The following is a 19,067-nucleotide window of genomic DNA, read 5'->3' as shown; positions in this document are numbered from 1 at the left end:
TTTTTCCATTCTTTTTTTCTTTTCTATTCTTTTTTTTCTTTTTTGCCAGAAAAGTCTATGGTTTTATTTTTCTCTGTTTTCTCTTGTGGTCATGCAAGAAGATTAAATTTGAACAATGCACACAGTTGGATCACACACTCTAGTGTAGGCTAGAATTGAGTGCATGCCTCTGGCCCAAATGGAGATAAGAGCTACTTACACTCTGTCAAAGCAACCATTTAAACAATTTTTTGCAGGATCCAGAGAGATGGCTCAGCAGTTAAGTACACTGGCTGCTCTTTCCTAGTACCAGGGCTCAATTCCCAGCAACCATATGGTAGTTTACAGCACATACTCCAGTTCCAGTGCTTGCAACACCGTCTTCTGAACTGTGGGCACCAGTCTCACACATAGTGAACTGGTATATTTGCATGCAAAACATACACAAAATAAAATTTTAAAAATAGAAAAACAATTAAAAATTCCTGCAAGAAGGGTAAAATTTACAAGATTGATTAGCTAGAGTGAACATATTTCTGAAGATTACTAAATGTGTGTATGTGTGTGTGTGTGTGTATATATATATATATATATATATATATATATATTTCTCTTTTTTATTGGCCATTTTATTTATTTACATTTCAAATGTTATCCCCTTTCCCGGTTTCCCCTCTGCAAACCCCCTATCTCATCCCCTCTCCCCTTGCTTCTATGAGGGTGTTCCACCCCCAATCCCACCTCATCTCCCTGGCATTCTCCTACACTGGGGCATGGAGCCTTCACAGAACCAAGGGAGTTGCTGTCACTCATGACTCACTGGCCAGTCAGGCCTCCAGGCAGACCTGCCAGTCAGACTAGGCAAGGTGTTCTTCCAGGTGTCATGTTGCAGGTTCAGTCCTGTAGCTGAGCAGGCTTGAATGGTATGGTGAGAGGTGCCCTTAACCCTGATGGTAGGTGGTAAGAGGGGATTCAGGCAAGCTCTGAAATTGGGAAGTAGTTAGCACAGGGTCACTGTCCACATTCAGGAAGAGCAACTGGCTGAGCATGGGAAGCTGATGTGTTGAGTCCTCCCTGGGGCTGGGTGGGAACCTGAGGCAAATTGTGGCCACCTGTGAGGTCCCTTGTAGTTCTAACCACTCTCTGGAACCGGCTGTGGCCTCTGAATAACTTCACTTATGGTGCTGCATCTAGGCAAAGCATTTCGAGCAGTGGTTTGTGTGAAGAAACATCGTTGGCAGGATACCAAACTTGGAGAGCCCTAATTTCTCCAGTGTCTTCTATAGGTTCTAACCTTAGCATTTGACATTTAAGTTTAAGATCCATTTGGAGTTAATTTGTGAAGGTTGTAAAAGACAGCCCATGTGTTGGATAGCACTCCAATATTTAACTGTGAGGTAGAAGAGTATAATTAATGATATAAAAGATTTACCAATGTTTAGGAGATAGTAAGGTACACCAAGGCTTTAGCTGAGAGAGAACTGCTTCTAAAACATCCCACAGATAAGTAGTAAGCTAACCAGGCCTGTTAGAGATTAGGATGCTATGATACAGGACTGTCCAGAAATTTGGCTCTAAACCATGACAAAGGAGATGCCCTTTACAACCAGCCACCAGGCGAATTCTCATATTAAAGAACAGGCCTCTAACAAACTGCTCAATGGGGGCCTTACAGGAATCACAACCAACCTTAAGGCCTGGTGTGCCATAAAGGTCTGATTTTCTTCTTGAGAAAGCATAGTTCTGCCACATGGGTACGACTACACTGGGTGACAACTCCTTAAAGAGGAAAAAAATCTGTTGTGTTGAGGTCTGACCTAATCAAGAAAGGCTTTCTCTGAGGTCCTCATGTATGATGAATGACAGTTTTTTCTCAAACCCAGGAACATGCTTGACAGATCCAATAACAGCCTGGGGCCTGGGTCTTGGGAGCTTTCCCTAAGGCCCTGATGTATTGAGAATAAAATAGAGCTACTTCTCTAAAGCCAGGAATATGCTTATGAGAGCTGGTCATAGTCTGGGGCTAGAGCCTTGATGAGGGGTTGCCTCAGATTTTGAGAACACAACTCTTTCCACCACATGGGGCTGTGGGTTTCAGTTCCAAGTCCACTGTAGGCTTGGATGATTATGTTAAGATGCTCTGAGTATCTCCTGTTGAGTTTGTCCCATTGTGTGATAGGTTCTGAAGACTTCATAGAAGTCTCCCATTTCTTTCTATTTTTCACTGTAAGTAGTATACAAGATGCTATTCTTAAGAGGCTTCCTTTGCATAATATATAGCTTCTGAAAGGCCTCCCCACCCAGCTTTTATACTTTTCTGCCTTCTACTTTTCTTGTCTTTTTCATCTTCTGGGATCTTCCACTTAGGAACCTATCACAGATATTGTTTCCGGGCGATGGTGTACTTAAGAAATAATTCTGGGAATATCTTTGTTATGTAAATGTCTGTCCAAGTGGCTAGACTTGCAGTCGCTAGTCCATATTTAAACTGTTCAAAACTTAACCTGGAGCCTGAATCTAAAAGAGTGTGGAGAGCCTTTGGGGCCACTTGCTTCTAAACACTTGGGTGGGAATTTGGCCAGGACAAAAGAAGTAATCTTTGGGCCAGGATTTAGGAAATAGGCCCAGATTAAGAACATTTGAGTTAATGCAAAGGTCAGAGCTGGCTCAGTGGGGACAGGGACGTGTGTGGCATTCCTTTTGTCTGGGTCAGTCTGACTAGCCCCTAGAAAGGTGTTTACAGGATTTAGATCACAGACTAAAGTTTAAGGCCATCAGCTGCACGGGTCACCATTTGAAGAAGGACCTGATTCATGCAAGTAATTTTGTAATTTCTCAGCATGTATTTGAATGAAAATAGACTAGATTGGTGGATGTACAATTTGAGTAGGTTAGCTTGAGCCAGTGAATATTGAATTTCCAATTAAGGGACTGTCTTATGCATATATGTGTAATCCTCTCTGATACAGGTTACAGATCTCAGCATCAAATCTTGCTATTTCCTCTACCAGGGAATGAACTGCCCTTTTTCAAAGTCAGAGTATTCCTATGTGTTTTTCAATTTTATTTATCTTCTTAAAAGTTAATTGTTGGTATTACTTTTTAAATTTCATTTTCTTTATGCATCATTGTTCTATTTGTTTGTACTCTCCAATGTTCCCCGGTCATTAAGAATTCCATTCCTATTTTTCAAGTCTGGTAGCCTTTCCTCATGCTGTGTAGACTTCATTTGTACACCTAATCCTGCCTCTGCTACCCTGTGCCTGGAAGGCATGCCTGCAAATCCTTCCAGGCTGGGCCCTGACTGGTCAGTGTGAAGGAAAAGAGACCAGTCAATGAGTGTCCTCCAATCTCCCTGGCATTTTGGGTAATTGAAGACCTGTGTAAGAATTGAGTTCCCTGACCAACTTTGAAGGTAGTGTAGTCACAGGACGGAAATGGACAGGAAGGAAGGAGGGTAATAGCCTTCCTGCTTTGACAATAGTCGACATTAACAATGAGTAGTCAGGTAATCAATTTTAGATGATTAGTAAAAGTCCAAAGTGGCTAGTTTGGAAGGTTCACAGACCAGGGCAATCAAGAATCTGGTTGAGGAACTAAACTTACTGGAAACCACATTTTTGTAGTTATACTAGTTCAACCAGCACAGAACCTCTGGACAAACTGGTGTGGCTATGTCTAACAGATATGTATTTATCTTGTCTGTAAAGGCACAACCTGAAAGAAAGGTGTAATTCTTGGTGTGTTTAATACATAAGTCTAAGCCCTGAAAGATATAGGACTATTATAAAACCTGTTTCAACTTTTTATTTTTTTCCCCTCCTCTGTTTCAACTTTTTAAAATAACTTTTGAGATTATAATTAATTTCAACCTTCTTATTTTTCCCTATTGTTAAGTAACACATCCTGGGACAAATGGCTGAGGTGCCTGTTTAACAAATCAAAACAGACCTGGATGTCAGGTTCTCCTAGCATTCCTCAGTCCCTACCGTTATAGAGTATGGGCTAGCATATCCTGCCCTCTAGCCTAGGTGTTGGGCTGCCCTTTCTTATGTAATACAACATTTTGGTTACCCAGTCTTTTTCATCTAACATTTACTCTCCTAGCCTCTTGGTCTGGCTCTTCCTCCTCCCCTCCTCTTTCCTTACAAGGCTCAGGATATGTCCACCCTGGACTCTTTCATACGGCCTCCCATTCAGTTACGGAATGTTGTGAGCAACCACGTGAGTGTTGACCCTGGATATTCTGGAACTACGTATGTTCCCAGTATGCTCCCAGTGCTCTTAAACATGGTGAGATGTCTCTAACCTCCACATACTTACTTTTGACATTAGTCCCCAGTCCAATTTAGATTACATATTTCCTTCCACCCGGAACAAACTATTTTGCTTTTATTCCACAAACACAGGAAAATGTCATTTCAGCAAGTTTTCTTCTAAAGCAATTCAAATATCATGTTACACACGCACGCCAAATGCCTGTACTTCTATATGGCAATCTGTTCTCTACTCACTTCCCCAGCTCACCTGTCCAAAGTATTCTCCCAGACAGAGGCAGAACAAGACCATCCTAGGGTTATCATTACTGTAATGAAACAATATAACCATGTCAACTTTTAAAAAAGAAAGCATTTAACCAGGGGCTTGGCCTACAGCTTCAGGAGACATCCTCACAGGGAGCATGGTGGCAGGCACAGAGGCATAGTGCTAGAGAAGTACCTGAGAGCAACGCCCTGATCCGCAGCTTTGGAAGCCTCACCCCTCACCTCCAGTGATATACCTACCTCTAACTGCCTACATCGCATAGAAGTTTAAATAAGATATTCACATATGTTAATATCTGGTTAGTTACACTTTGTGTGTAATCGTTTTCATTTAAAAAGCACAAAGGCCTAAGAATTTCCACAGGTAACTAAACCTAAGTATTTGTACTTAATTTTAATATTAAAACATTTCCTGTCACCATATAAAATGCTAGAATTAAAAAATTTCACAAATATTAAGCATTTCAGGACTTCACATGACACTGAATTGTTCCCTTCTCCCTGAGGTCAATGATAGAATTCTAAATGAAGTGAGAAGTCAGTTAAGTTAAATGTTAGTTAGAGCTGTGGATGTGTGCCAGTCATGAATTCATCTAATCTTCGTAATTTAGAGATAGGAGGCATTATCCTCAAACTACAGAGAGGTTAGCTGGCTTTTCTATCTTCACAAGGCTGGAGCAAGAATATGAACCATGATGTGAAACCAGAGTCTCATATAGAGGGTGCTCTACCCATTCACCCAACCAGGGAGGGTGCCTCCCTCACACAGCTGAGCAGTCTCCGCTCATAACCTGTAAATCAAGTGTAAGTTCATATTTTGGGCTCACTTGTTATTCTTGTTCCTATCATCTCATGAAAACACATCTCTTTGATGTAAGAAATTTAAAATTAACACTTGCATAAAACTTATGTTTTCATAATGTATACTCCTTTATTTAATGTCAAAATAATTAAAAATCAAATGCAAACAGTGCCTTCCACCCGCACTCCATTTTAAGGCTTTAAATTCTCTGTTCATTGATAACAAAGTGAGAGGTCAGGAGAGTATGGTGTCCAGGATCATAATTTATTAATACAAAATTCAAATCCACCACACTTTAAATTTTGTAGAAAAGTTGAGGTATCCTTTTAAAAAGAAATATTTAAAAAACATATTAGGTTTTATACAATTAAAACTAGACCAAGAGATGTTTTGGGTATAAGGAACTATGCTACAATTCACTTCCAAGCCTGCTTAAAATCTAAAATTATGTTTCTGTAATTATAAATAAACTATGCCTTAATAAAAGGAAAGTACTGTGTAGAATAATAGTTGTAGCTTCTGAGTTTGTTTAGAGATTGGTCATGTGGCAAACTTCTGAAAAACATATTAAAGGTAGCAATTATGTAATGATGTTTTTAATTACTTTATTTTAGAAAAACAAAGGTTTCCAATTGGTGTATAAGGCAGAGTATCACAATTAAACAAGTTAGTAGTAATAAAGACTTTCAAAAACCATTATAACTTAGTCCAAACTAGAAAATTTATTATCATCATTATTATTATTCTCCTCATTCTTGGGACTTATACATTCAGGAAAAATATATATTTGTAAAAATAAAATTGCAAACTCAGTCGTTTAAGTCTTAATATCTTACACTTGTTTAAGAATTTCTACGTAAGAATAGCTGAGTGATTTTTTTCCCCTCTGTTCATTTCATCATGAAAGACTGATGAAAAATGTATAAATTTTTTTCCCCAAGAAAGGGTTTCTCTGTAGCCCTGGCTGTCCTGGAACTCACTCTGCATTTCAGGCTGGCCTCGAACTCACAGAGATCTGCCTGCCTCTGTGATACCAATGCTGGAATTATTTTTTTCTTAAAATTTAGAGCAACCTACCAAGTCAACATTAGAAACATCATGGGCAATAAAACTGAGTAAACAGAAACAACATTCATGACTGCTTCAGCTCTTCAAGAGACCTTTCCATCACTTTTACTCATTTGGCATCTTTTACATTATTTCTAAACCAGGTTTCAGAAGTCCTTTGAGTAAAAACCTCTAGAGCTAATTAATTTCAAAGACGTTTCAAACAAAAGAAACTACAAAAATATTGATAAACACAACAAAGAGAGATTTCAGGACAGAGGTGCTGAGGATGTTGGGCATGTTTAAATGCACATTCTCTGAAATACTCTTAAATGTTGGTAGAGCACCAATGAGCTATGATTTTGAATTTCAGAAATCAGAACTTGACACATGAAAGGAAAGGTAGAATCCCAATTTCCTGAAAGGATTCTATTTCTGGTATTTAACCAAGGGAATTAGAGGATCGATCTTTTCCTAGATTATGAATAGAGCTGCCTTGATTCTAAAGTATGTTCTCCTGATAAGCAAACGGTACTGATAACACACTGAAAAGAAAAGTACATGAGTGAACAAATTTTAAGTTTTTTTTTATGTGAGCAATCTAACAATGCAAATAATATCCTCAAGAAGAAACATGTAAAAATTAAAAGTTTAATTCAAAAAGAAATAAAACTATTTACTTACAAACCACTTACACGTTCTTTCCCCTGATGCACATTTTAAAAGTACAAATAGAATATGAGGATCAATATAAAGTTGTTTCACAACAGAGAACCAAAGCACTCATTCAAAAAGAAAATTATTGCAGGATACAATGAATTACCTCTGTGCATATGTTTATTAATGCAAAGCTGTGCTTTACTCTTTTTTCCTACTGAGAACTTATTTACAAGGATGATTGACAAGACAAAATACATTTAACATTTGGTAGTGATAAACAGTAATAAATGTAATAGTGGTACTTCCTATTTCTTCATGTCTCTCTCTTCACCACATATTATCATTAATGAGGCATCCATATGGACTTCAGGTCTTTTCTCCTGCAAAAAGGCTTGACCATTGGGACCACTACCATGAACTTTCCCAAAGAGTCATCTTTATTCTATGGAGGAGTTTGTTACAGTAATTTTAACAGTGCTTATCTCCAGTTTCCACCTGAAAATATTCTTTTATTTTCTGAACATTCCCCATGACTACATACGTACACCATTATCCATAAAGTTAATGATGGGTGATTAAATATTAAAAATGGTTGCTTTTAAATATAAAAAGAATATTTGGACACAGACTATGATTAGCAATTCTCTTGCTCTATAGATATACATGTTTTAATTCATTAATATGATGCAATATTGATTAGTATTGCATCAGAAACCAGAAGCTCCCTTGGCAACCAAAGCAGAAGCCCCAAGTAACTTCAGAGTTAGTGCTACAAACCGTGTTTGTAAATGTTCAGCGGATCCTTTCAACAAACTCTAGAATACTCAAAGAATAGGACCTAAACATTACCCAATAAAAATTCTGAGATTAGATAACGTGAAAGCTTCAAAATTAACAAACTGATCTGTAGTAAACATATTATCACAAACACCCACTGTGAGGCATGACTGCATTCTGATGAAAGACAGAGGTTGTGACTGTCAAAGAGGCAAGGCTGGGTCTAGAGAAGGGAATTAGGATCTCTCCCTTGGTTTGTGACATCTGAGTTTAACATGTTGATTGTACTGTGAACATGTTATGGCCTTCCACAATAGAGGTGTGGCAGTAAATTTTAATTATTAGTTTACATATCATAAAAACATGATTTCTATTACTTCCGAAAACATTCTGAATTAATAGAAATACTAGAAGTAATGTCAAGCTATAAAATAAAAACAAAACAAAATACCAGGCTGCTTTGGCTAACATCAAGATATATTAGGAGGGCCACTCCTTCTTCCAGTGGTGGACAGTGCACTCTTCTAAACAGCATAGGTAAAAGCTGAAGCCATCACTCCCTGCATACCAGCGGTCATTTTAAAAGGTCAATTACAAGATTCTTCCCCCACTTCATGGGACCATATGCCAATATCATAATAATGCAACAGAGTATAAGTAAAAAAGTAACATTTCTCCCTTTAAAAACAACTAGTAAAATAAAATCGCTATGCTATATATAAAATTACTAGTTTCAAACTCAGAACCTTAAATTTGATACACGGAAAAAGTTAACAGTTCTTAAAATGTCTAAATTTTAAAGACTTTATTTGTTTATATAAATTTTATCCAAAATATAGGAGAATTAATATAGTAGGTGAAAGTACTATTTCTCTTTGCAAAAAACACATCTTCCACATTAATGGGCAATTTAATATTCTGTCCAAGCTTCTTAACTTTGTCATAGAACATGCACATAGAGAAGTGTGCACAGAACGGATCTGTAAGGTAAGTGATACAATGATCTGGCTTTGTTTTGAACAAACTGTTCATCACTTTGTTCCAAACAGCTTCCTACTTATGGAAAGATTATTTTAATTCATGCAGTTGTTATTAGCAAAATACAAAGAATATGTTCTCTTCTGTAAATAGATCATGATTAAATCTCTAAGTTCAATAAATACTCTTTAATAACTTGAAATTCTATCAAATATTTTTTATCTGTGAAGTCTCAATCTTTCTTCTTTTCTAATACATCTTTGGACTCTTGCACAGTAGGCACTAGAGACCCTCCACTGCTGGATTCCTGCTCTTTACTCTCTTCTATCTGTTCCTGGTTTTCCATTTCACTTTTGGACACTTCATATCGTTCTTCTATGTAGCCTCCATCTGTGTCAGCTGTATAGATTCCATAGCACATGATACTGATGACACCCAGTGGCAGCCCGAAAAGAAAGCAGCCCATAAGGGGAGAGCTCTTGAATATAGACTGTGGGGAGAGAATACAATTGCATTTGAATGGAATTCTGACATGAAACACATGATATAAATTTAAGGCCATAACAGATTCCCCTCACTGCTATTGAACTCAGTTTCAATGACTTAATGACAATACCCGAGTAATTCCTACCATGTTAAAGACTAAACAAAAACTCTATACTCATATGTGGGTGTGCATGTGTGCAGAATTGGCAATGGGCAACAGGAAAAGTAACCAAATAGTCTCTTAGGTGGGATATATATGAGAAGGAGGAGGAAGAAGAGGAAGAGGAGAAGGAGGAGATTGTGTGTTGGAAAATAAACTTGGGTATTGCAAAAAAGGTACCAGCTCTCAACAGAGCCATTTACTTAAAGCTCTATACATATTCTCTTCACATGACATTTTAACATGAGTGATGTTGTTATTAGCAAAGCCACATTAACTTACTAGTTAATTTTATGTTATGTGCTATTTCCTCAGTTCTCAGAAAAAATAATTTTACTGAATCAGTTTTACCATAAGATGTATTCATGGGTTAATTGCTCGGAACTGATGGCTGTTGTGACACTGTGTAGACTGCTGAGAGAAGGTGTGGACTTGGGTGAAAATGAGGGCAGCTGGTGGACAAAATACCAAGTGGCCAATCCATTTGGGTGGAAAAAAGAAAATGAATGTGACTGATAAATAGACGGATGCTATGTATGGGTTCATTCAGATTACTCAAATTTGCTCCTTTATCAATAAAGAAGGCTAGCACATTTTCATGATGGCTTTGGCCTCAACAAATAAAAAGCAGCATAGAGCTGCTAGCAAGACAGGTGGGAAGAACAAATGAAGGAAGGAGCTGTTAGAGAGTTACGGTCAGATTTTAATTCTACAATTTAAGTCAGCCATTTAAAGAAATAAAGTACAAAAGAAAGAAAGCAAGTACAAAGAGAGAGCAGATTGAGAACCCCAAATTTTTCAACTATTGAAGACACCAAATTAACTGTCAGAACTTACCACAATTGTAGATTTGGCATCAAATACTATTCTTTTCAATCTCTGAAAAATGCTATCACCTCCTTGGGCCTTCAATTTAATAAGAACAAAACATGTTATGCACATATTAGTAGTTCATTTTATGTTACATAATCATGTAACAGGAGGTAAAAGTTGACTTATAAAATATTACATATGTAACCCCTCAAATTCATGGTAAATATTTACACCCTCTTTTGTCTTATATTCCCATCTTATCATGTTAACATACTCTAAACATTCATTCTGCTTTTACTCATGATCCCTGTGGCTTGCTGAAGCAGGCCCACCCTCCCCAGGCTTGGACAAGCTTTGGGTTTTCCTCCGTTGCTTAGCCACATTGAGGGAGAAACTTTCTACTACTTAAAAATATCCTCATGCAGACAGAGCTCAACAGGGAGTGCTGAGAAGCAGAGAAAAGTTCCTGGGGATATCAAACCCTGGCATCTAACTATCCCAGAAGTCTGGCCTATTCTTTGAATTGTTAAACTACAGGACCAATGAAATCTGTTATAAAAGTCTGGTTAGGTTTTACAAAAGGGCTCTCACCACTACAACTGAATTTCTTTCAATCAAAAATACTATTTCTACATAGTACCATATTGCTACTTACTTATGTAACTAAGGGAGTTTCCCAAATTTACTGACTTTAAACCATGATAGGTATGCAATACTGACTTTTCAAAGTTTGTATAAAACTTAAAACAAAAATGTAAGATAATGGTAATTAAATTATCATTGAAGCAACAAAGATCCTTCTCAATTTTTTTTCCACTTAATTAAGATGTGTGCTGGTCACACCTTAGCAGGTTTTTATAACTGTTAATATGAATTGTACCTTAGGTTGAGAAATACTACAATAAGAAAATTAAAATTGTATAGTCTTTATGATAATTCTCTTGCCTGATTACTTTTAGAACTCTTTGCTGGACCTCTGACTCTCAAAACATTTCTTGATGGTTAAAAAACTGTGATTGTTCACAGTTTTTATTAGGAAATAAAAAATAATTTCTGGTAACTTATTTCAGTTGTCCTTAATTCAACTGACCCAAAAGTGTATTTAGTGCCAGGTAAAGTCTCTAAAAAGTACTACCCCACATCACAAATCTCTTAATATCTCTAGTCCAACACCAGAGGCTAAGAACACTTTTCCCATTACTGTGCAAGCAAAGGTATCTCAAATACGGCTTTGAGGGACATCTGCACCTGTGGCTGACTGAGACGGGAGAAAGCAGTGGGCTGAAGCGGATTCCTTTCCCCTCAGGCAATGAATACCTTTTCTTTTCAGGATCAAAGGTGAAGGACTGCTAGTTTCTCCTCTGCCTCCTCCCTTTTATCCCTCTGAAATGGATCTGAATCACTTACTGGTACTGTACCATCCAAAATGCTGTTAATGAACTGGACCATGTCGCTGGCATCCTTAATATGTCTATCTAGCAAAAAGTACTGTTGGTTTGAAGTATTCAGTACAACTATGGTTGGGACCGTCAACTCGCTAGAAAAAAAAAAGAAATCAAAACTCATATTAAGCACAGCAATAACGAATACCTTACTGCTCATTTATATCTTAGGAGCTACAGTTTGTTAATTGTACAGGAGGTACAGATTTTTAATATCTTTACCACTGTGGTCTACAGGAACCTTTCAAAGTTTGCATAAAATTAATCATTATGCAAGATTGCATGAAAATATTCTAAAAATCAACACCTGAATAACAGTGATTAAATATGAGAATAAAATTCATGCTTTGCAAATTATAAATTTCTTAATAGCATTATATGGAATACTAATAACATTTAGCCCTACCTTAGATGGTACTCAGAAACCCAGATAGGCAGGAAGATAGTCTCTAGACCCATACTGTTTGATTCTGGCACTTTCTCTCAACATTGCAAGGTGTTAGTCCAGAAATTTAGCTTCTTACATGCAAATTTTTTTCTTATAAAATATGGAAACCAATAATTCCTAACTTTCACACAATTACAGGAGAATATTCAAGCTAAACATTCAGAATGACATTTTATATTTTGAGCAAACATATACAAGGTGAATAAACACTATTGTGAACTCTCTAGTCTACTGTCACTCTACCCAACAACAGGATACATGTATTTTCCAATGTACTTAAACATTCATCAAAGAGGATCACATCCTAGCACAGAAAGCCCTATTGTTATAGCCTGAATGTGAAGTGGCCTGGACAGGCTCATGTGTAGAAGGCTTGGTCCCCAGCTGGTGATATTATCTTTGTAAGCAGGGAATCTTCAACAGTTTAAACCTAGCTAGATGTGACTGGCAACGTGCACTTGATGGTTTATCTTGCTTCCTTTTTTTTTTTCTTCTACTTTTACTTCTTAGTCACCTAAGGTGAGGAGTATCAGCCACACATTCCACTGCCATGATGCTCTGCTTCATTTAAACCAAAACCAGTGGAATCCACTAACATTGTCTGAGACTTATAAACTGGACCCAAAATAAAACTTACCTCCTTTAAAATGTTTCCCTCAGGTATTTGTCAGAGACAACCCCCCTCCCCCAAAAAAACCCAAAAAGCCAAAACTTATCATACCCTTCAAACCTAACAACTTAAGCTCATTATGATCTTGTGACTGTAATTTGAGCTCAGACCTTCTATTTCACAACTGATTAAACTATTTATTAAATGTTCACTGTTAGATACTATCATCTCAGATTATGTTATTGAAACAAAACTGCTGCATAATGTTGCAAAACTATTTTTAAATAAATCTATCTACTCACTGCGAAAGATTTAAAAAAAATGGTCTTATCAAAGTTCCTATCATACATACTGCAAAAACTGTATTTCTATTATAGGATTATACAGAATATCTTTTCTCTTAGATTTATACAAGATCAACCTTACAACTTCTATAAACAATAAATGGGCAATAAGAAATATATGAATTGTTGTTCTGGTTTTTTTTTCTTTTGGTACTAAAACTTTATGGTAATTTGGGAAACAATTGGCAAGGGGGATGGAAGTGGAAAAGAAATCAAAAAGATCTCAGAAGATGGAAAGATCTCCCATGCTCATGGATGGCAGGATTAATGTAGTAAAAATGGCCATTTTACCAAAAGCGATCTACAGATTCAATGAAATCCCCATCAAAATTCCAACTCAATTCTTCATAAAGTTAAAAAAGGGCAATTTGCAAATTAATTTTGAATAACAAAAACTCAGGATAGCAAAAACTATTCTCAACAACAAAAGAACTTCTGGGGGAATCACCATCCCTGACCTCAAGCTGTATTATAGAGCAATAGTGATAAAAACTGTATGGTATTGGTACAGAGACAGGCAGATAGATCAGTGAAATAGAATTGAAGACCCAGAAATGAATCCATACACCTACGGTCACTTGATCTTTGTCAAAGGAGCTAAAACCATCTAGTGGAAAAAAGACAGCATTTTCAACAAACGGTGCTGGTCAACTGGAAGTCAGAATGTAGAAGAATGCAAATCAATCCATTCTTATTGCCTTGTACAAAGCTCAAGTCCAAGTGGATCAAGGACCTCCATATAAAACCAGATACACTCAAAGTAGAAGAAAAAGTGGGCAAGAGCCTCAAACACATGGGCACGGGGAAACAGAACACCAATGGCTTATGCTCTAAGATCAAGAATTGACAAATGGGACCTCATAAAATTGCAAAGGTTCTGTAAGGCAAAGGACACTGTCAATAGAACAAAATGGCAACTGATCTTTACCAATCCTATATGCAATAGAGGGCTAATATCCAATATATACAAAGAACTCAAGAAGTTAGACTCCAGAGAATCAAATAACCCTATTAAAAAAATAGAGAGCTAAAGAAAGAATTTTTTTTTTAAAAGATTTATTTATCACTTTATTCAGACACACCAGAAGAGGGCATCAGATCCTGTTACAGATGGTTGTGAGCCACCATGTGCTTGCTGGGAATTGAACTCAGGACCTCTGGAAGAGCAGTCAGTGCTCTTAACTGCTGAGCCATCTCTCCAGCCCCCAAGAAAGAATTCTTAACTGAGGAATATCGAATGGCTAATAAGTACCTAAAGAAATGTTCAACATCCTTAGTCATGAGGGAAATGCAAATCAAAACAATCCTGAGATTCCACCTCACACCAGTCTGAATGGCTAAGATCTGCTGCTCAGCTGGCAGCAGACGCTGGCGAGAATGTGAAGAAAGAGGAACACTCCTCCATTGATGGTAGGATTGCAAGCTGGCATAACCACTGTGGAAATCTGTCTGGCAGTTCCTTGAAAATTGGACAGAGTACTAACTGAGGATCCAGATATACCACTCCTTTTGGGCACATACCCAAAAGATGCTCCAACATATAACAAAGACACATGCTCCACTATGCTCATAGCAGCCAGAAGCTGGAAAGAACCCAGATGTCCTTCAACCAAGGAATGGATACAGAAAATGTGGTACATTTATACAATGGAGTACTACTCAGATATTAAAAACAATGACTTCATGAAATTCTTAGGCAAATGGATGGAACTAGAAAATATCATTCTGAGTGAGGGAACCCAATTACAAAAGAACACACATGTTAAGCACTCACTGATAAGTGGATATTAGCACAAAAGGTCAGAATACACAAGGTACAACTTACAGACCACATGGAGCTCAAGAAGGAAGACCAAAAGTGTGGATGCTTCAGCCCTTCTTAGAAGGGGGAACAGAAATACTCACAGGAGGAAATATGGAGACAAACTGTAGAGTAGAGATTGTAGGAGAGGCCATCCAGAGACTGTCATACCTGGGGATCCAGCCCATATACATGCAGTCACCAAACCCAGACAGTATTGTAGATGCCAAGAAGTGCATGCTGACAGGAACCTGATATAGCTGTCTCCTGAAAGACTCTGCCAGAGCCTGACAAATACAGAGGCAGATGCTCTCAGCCAACCATGGGACTGAGAATGGGGTCCCCAATGGAGGAGTTAGAGAAAGGACTGAGGTAGCTGAACGGGTTTGCAACCCCATAGGAAGAACAACAATATCAACAAACCAGACACCCCAGAGCTCCCAGAGACTAAACCACCAACCAAAGAGTACACATGGAGTGACTGGTGGCTCCAGCTGCTTATGTAGCAAAGGATAACCTTGTCGGGCATCAATGGGAGGAGAAGCTGTTTGTCTTGTGAAGGCTTGATGCCCCACTGTAGGGGAATGCCAAGGCGGGGAGGTGGGAGAAAAGTGGTAGATGGGGGAGCACCCTCATAGAAGGGGGTGCGGGGGGGATGGGATAGGTGGTTTCCAGAAGGGAAACAGGGAAAGGAGATAAAAAGAGAGAGAGAACAGGGAGATGTGCAGCAAAAAAGTTGACTTCTGCACACAGTACAGCTATTGCAAGTATGAACTCATAGTTATCTGCATCTGAGTCTGTCAAGATTGTACCATGTTTTGGGCAGGGGAGGGGCGTGGTGGTAGGGGCTATGAAGTCCTATCCCTTCCTGTGTGATTATTGGCAGTTAATAGCTGTTGGGTCAGGAGGTTATCATTTTCTTCATTGATGTTATAAATGTTCCAGGCAATAACCTACTCATATACTCATGCAAATAACTCATATTAAGTTGGGCCAGACATATTGGGCAGAAGTGTTTCAGAGGGAAATGTGGGAGAAAATTGGGGGGAATGGGGATAAAAATAACTAAAATTTATTCTACACTGGTATCAACCTATTAATGAATTTTAAAAGTTGAAAAAATACCAGTGTCAATTCAATTACTTCAAGTATCAATAATTATATGTGGAAATGAGCCAACCCTCAGGAATTTGGTCTCTATATAGGGATTAAACTCAAGTTGCCAGGCCTGTGAGCAAGTGCCTCACCAGCCCATAATTTTTAAAATTATTAAAGTTCGTATTATAAAAACTACAGATACTACATATTGTAGAATGATTTGAGAACACTAAGTTATAAAGAAGTGAGAAATTATCTTCTACACTAAAGAATGAAATTAAATCTCTGGGGCTACAGAGATGGCTCAGCTGTTAAGAGCAATGGCTACTCTTCCAGATGTACTTTGATCCCAAGCAACCATACGGTGGCTCACAACCATCTATAATGTGATCTGATACCCTCTTCTGGTAATCAGGTATACATGCAGATAGAACACTCATATATACAAAATAATTAAATCTAAACAAAATTTTAGAAAAAAATAATATAATTAAATCTCAATGAATTCAAAATTCAGGATTTATAAAATAAAATAAGACATATAATGGGAGAATGTTAGCACCAGAAAATGACAAGTAGTTTTTGGTATGTTTTTTCCAGCTAATTAAGTCACTCTCTATCTCTCAAAATTAAGAGATATCAACGTGGAAAAATTGCTATCAAAACCATCAACACTTTACTTACTCCATCAGCAAGGTGTTTATATAGTCATTTCCATCCATATGGCCAAACTGAAAATCTCTTTGAAACACAGCAACAACAAAGAGAAAGAAGAGAAAGAGCACAATATTAGATTAAAAGAAAAAAGGGACACAATACAAACTAGAAATTGGTAAGCATATAAACTTTCAACAATGAACATGGAAATCCCTATGATATTTAATAAGAGTATGTTCTACTGATAAGCAAGTACAGGAGCAGCAGCAACAAACTGGACATTTCACCTCATTGTAGTAACCATGCTTAAAAGGCAGGAAAGAAATGTGCTACAAGTAAAATACTAGGAAAGCTGATTTACTAGGAAATAGGACCACTTAGAAAAGTCAGATTCCATGTACCAGGAGAACTACACAATGCGTTTTTGGTAGATTTGAAATATGAAGAAAATAATGACTTCTAGAAGTTTTTAGTGCTGTTTTTGATAGCAACAACAAACCCAAATATGTGAAATACAGCAAAAATTCTTAATCCTAAGTAGAATTTTTATTCCTTTAATTTTTTTGAGTTATTTTTACCATCATCTACCTGACATGTGACTGTCACTTAAATTGTTTCCAATTTACAAATTTATGTATATATTTTTCTACCATAAAACATATGCCAAACTCTCTCAGGAAGCAGGAATGGGATGAATTATAAATGCAGCTACTCTAACTTGAAAGATGTGGCATGCATGTATCCTCGTGCTGACCGGAAGCTCCAGGCCAGTCAATTCTTGATTCACCTGTCTCATTCTCACCAGTATGAGATATGGACTGTCTTATCTGAAAGCCTAGGGCCAAATGTGCTTGAAATTTCTGAAAGTTTTCATGGTTTGGAACATTTTCACATAAACAATGAGCTCCCTAGGGCAGGGACCAAAGTGTTAATTACAGATTTCATTTTCCCCCCATATATATCTTATACACATATCCTGAAAGAAATTTCATAACCAGCCCCCGCCCCCAGAGCTGAGGACCGAACCCAGGGCCTTGTGCTAGGCAAGCGCTCTACCACTGAGCTAAATCCCCAACCCCCACACAATTCCTTAAAAGTGACTTTGTGTTCTGACTACTATCATGGGAAGGCAAGTGTGGAATTTTCCACTTAGTGTCATGTCAGAGTCCATGCATTTAGACCTTAGAGCATCTTAGATGTCGGATTTAAATTTTAGAGATTAGAGATCCTCAACTTATCTTACCACTTTTGATTTACCTCACTGTAATGCCAAATGAAACAAAGACAACCTTTCAAACAAAGACAACTTTTTAGAACACATACACATACCTATGGAAGTGGTCTCTGAAATCTCTAGCAACTTCCTGAATAATTGACTTTAATCTATGGAAGAAGAAATATATAAACATTTCACTCTTCAATTAAAAAGTTTAATTATCCCATTACAACATTGTTGCCTTATCTAAGGTGCTACAGACAAAAGATACTCTAAGGAGATCACAGAAAGAACTGATCTGGATGACATTTGAAGCTTAAATCCATTTTAAGCAACTGTACCTGGTATGCTCGAGTGATGTATTTTTCTCATCAATAACTGCAATGGCCACAAGCTTTCCTGAAATTAAGAATAATAGCTTTCATTTTCTTGAAATTGAACATGACATAACTCATATTACACTTACTTGTCAAATATTACATCTCCTGTAAATGTGAATTATCATAATATGTTTCTAAACTTTTACTTCAATCATAATTTATGTGTTATACAAAATTAACCCAACATCTTTTTTTAAAAGACTGATATTTATTTATTTATTTATTAATTATTATATATGAGTACACTGTAGCTGTCTTCAGACACACCAGAAGAGGGCATCAGATCTCATTACAGATGGTTGTGAGTTACCATGTGGTTGCTGGGATTTGAACTCAGGACCTCTGGAAGAGCAGTCGGTGCTCTTAACTGCTGAGCCATCTTTCTAGCCCTTAATCCAACATCTTATTGTACAATGCTTGCAGCCTGGACCAATGAATTAGTTAACTGCAAATGATAAATTTCTTCTACCTCTAGGAGGTAAATAATAATAAATTTGCTATAATTTCTCTATTAAAAAAAAAAAAAAATTTATGCAACCCACAGACTGACAGTGTTTTGTGGAAAGCTACACCATAAAGAAGACACTGATTTAAAAAGCTTACTAAAAATTGTTGTTGCTAAAAAATAATCCCAACAGTTTTAATACTAAGGAGATGATTTTTGTGCGGCAATTTTTTATGTTACAATTTCACCAATAATGGCATATAGAATAAAACTGAATGACAAGTATAAACTGTCAATAAAACTGAAGTATAAGTAAAATAGTAATTCATATGCCTACTGATAATGTTCAGGAGTGGAATAATGTAATACCAGATCAGTGG

At 37.2% G+C, this 19,067-nt stretch overlaps 1 protein-coding gene across 2 annotated transcripts in view; it reads right to left on the bottom strand.

Moving 5' to 3' along the window:
* Positions 1-5,916: 5,916 nt before the first annotated feature.
* The window catches only part of Tmx3 (thioredoxin related transmembrane protein 3), a 31,617-nt gene continuing 18,466 nt past the window's right edge, over positions 5,917-19,067 (bottom strand). For both annotated transcript variants that reach the window (XM_032885397.1, XM_032885398.1), the window contains 6 exons: positions 18,204-18,261; positions 17,976-18,029; positions 16,674-16,730; positions 11,654-11,783; positions 10,271-10,339; positions 5,917-9,277 (listed from right to left, as the gene is read on the bottom strand). In XM_032885397.1, the coding sequence (XP_032741288.1) occupies positions 9,020-9,277; positions 10,271-10,339; positions 11,654-11,783; positions 16,674-16,730; positions 17,976-18,029; positions 18,204-18,261 (626 nt within the window). In that variant the 3' untranslated portion in view covers positions 5,917-9,019. The remainder of the gene's footprint in view (positions 9,278-10,270; positions 10,340-11,653; positions 11,784-16,673; positions 16,731-17,975; positions 18,030-18,203; positions 18,262-19,067) is intronic.

This window comes from Rattus rattus, chromosome 15 (assembly GCF_011064425.1).
Source record: "Rattus rattus isolate New Zealand chromosome 15, Rrattus_CSIRO_v1, whole genome shotgun sequence".
NCBI classification, from domain to species: domain Eukaryota; kingdom Metazoa; phylum Chordata; class Mammalia; order Rodentia; family Muridae; genus Rattus; species Rattus rattus.
Note: the sequence above shows the minus strand (reverse complement) of the source record. Positions and strands in the feature narration are given on the sequence as shown.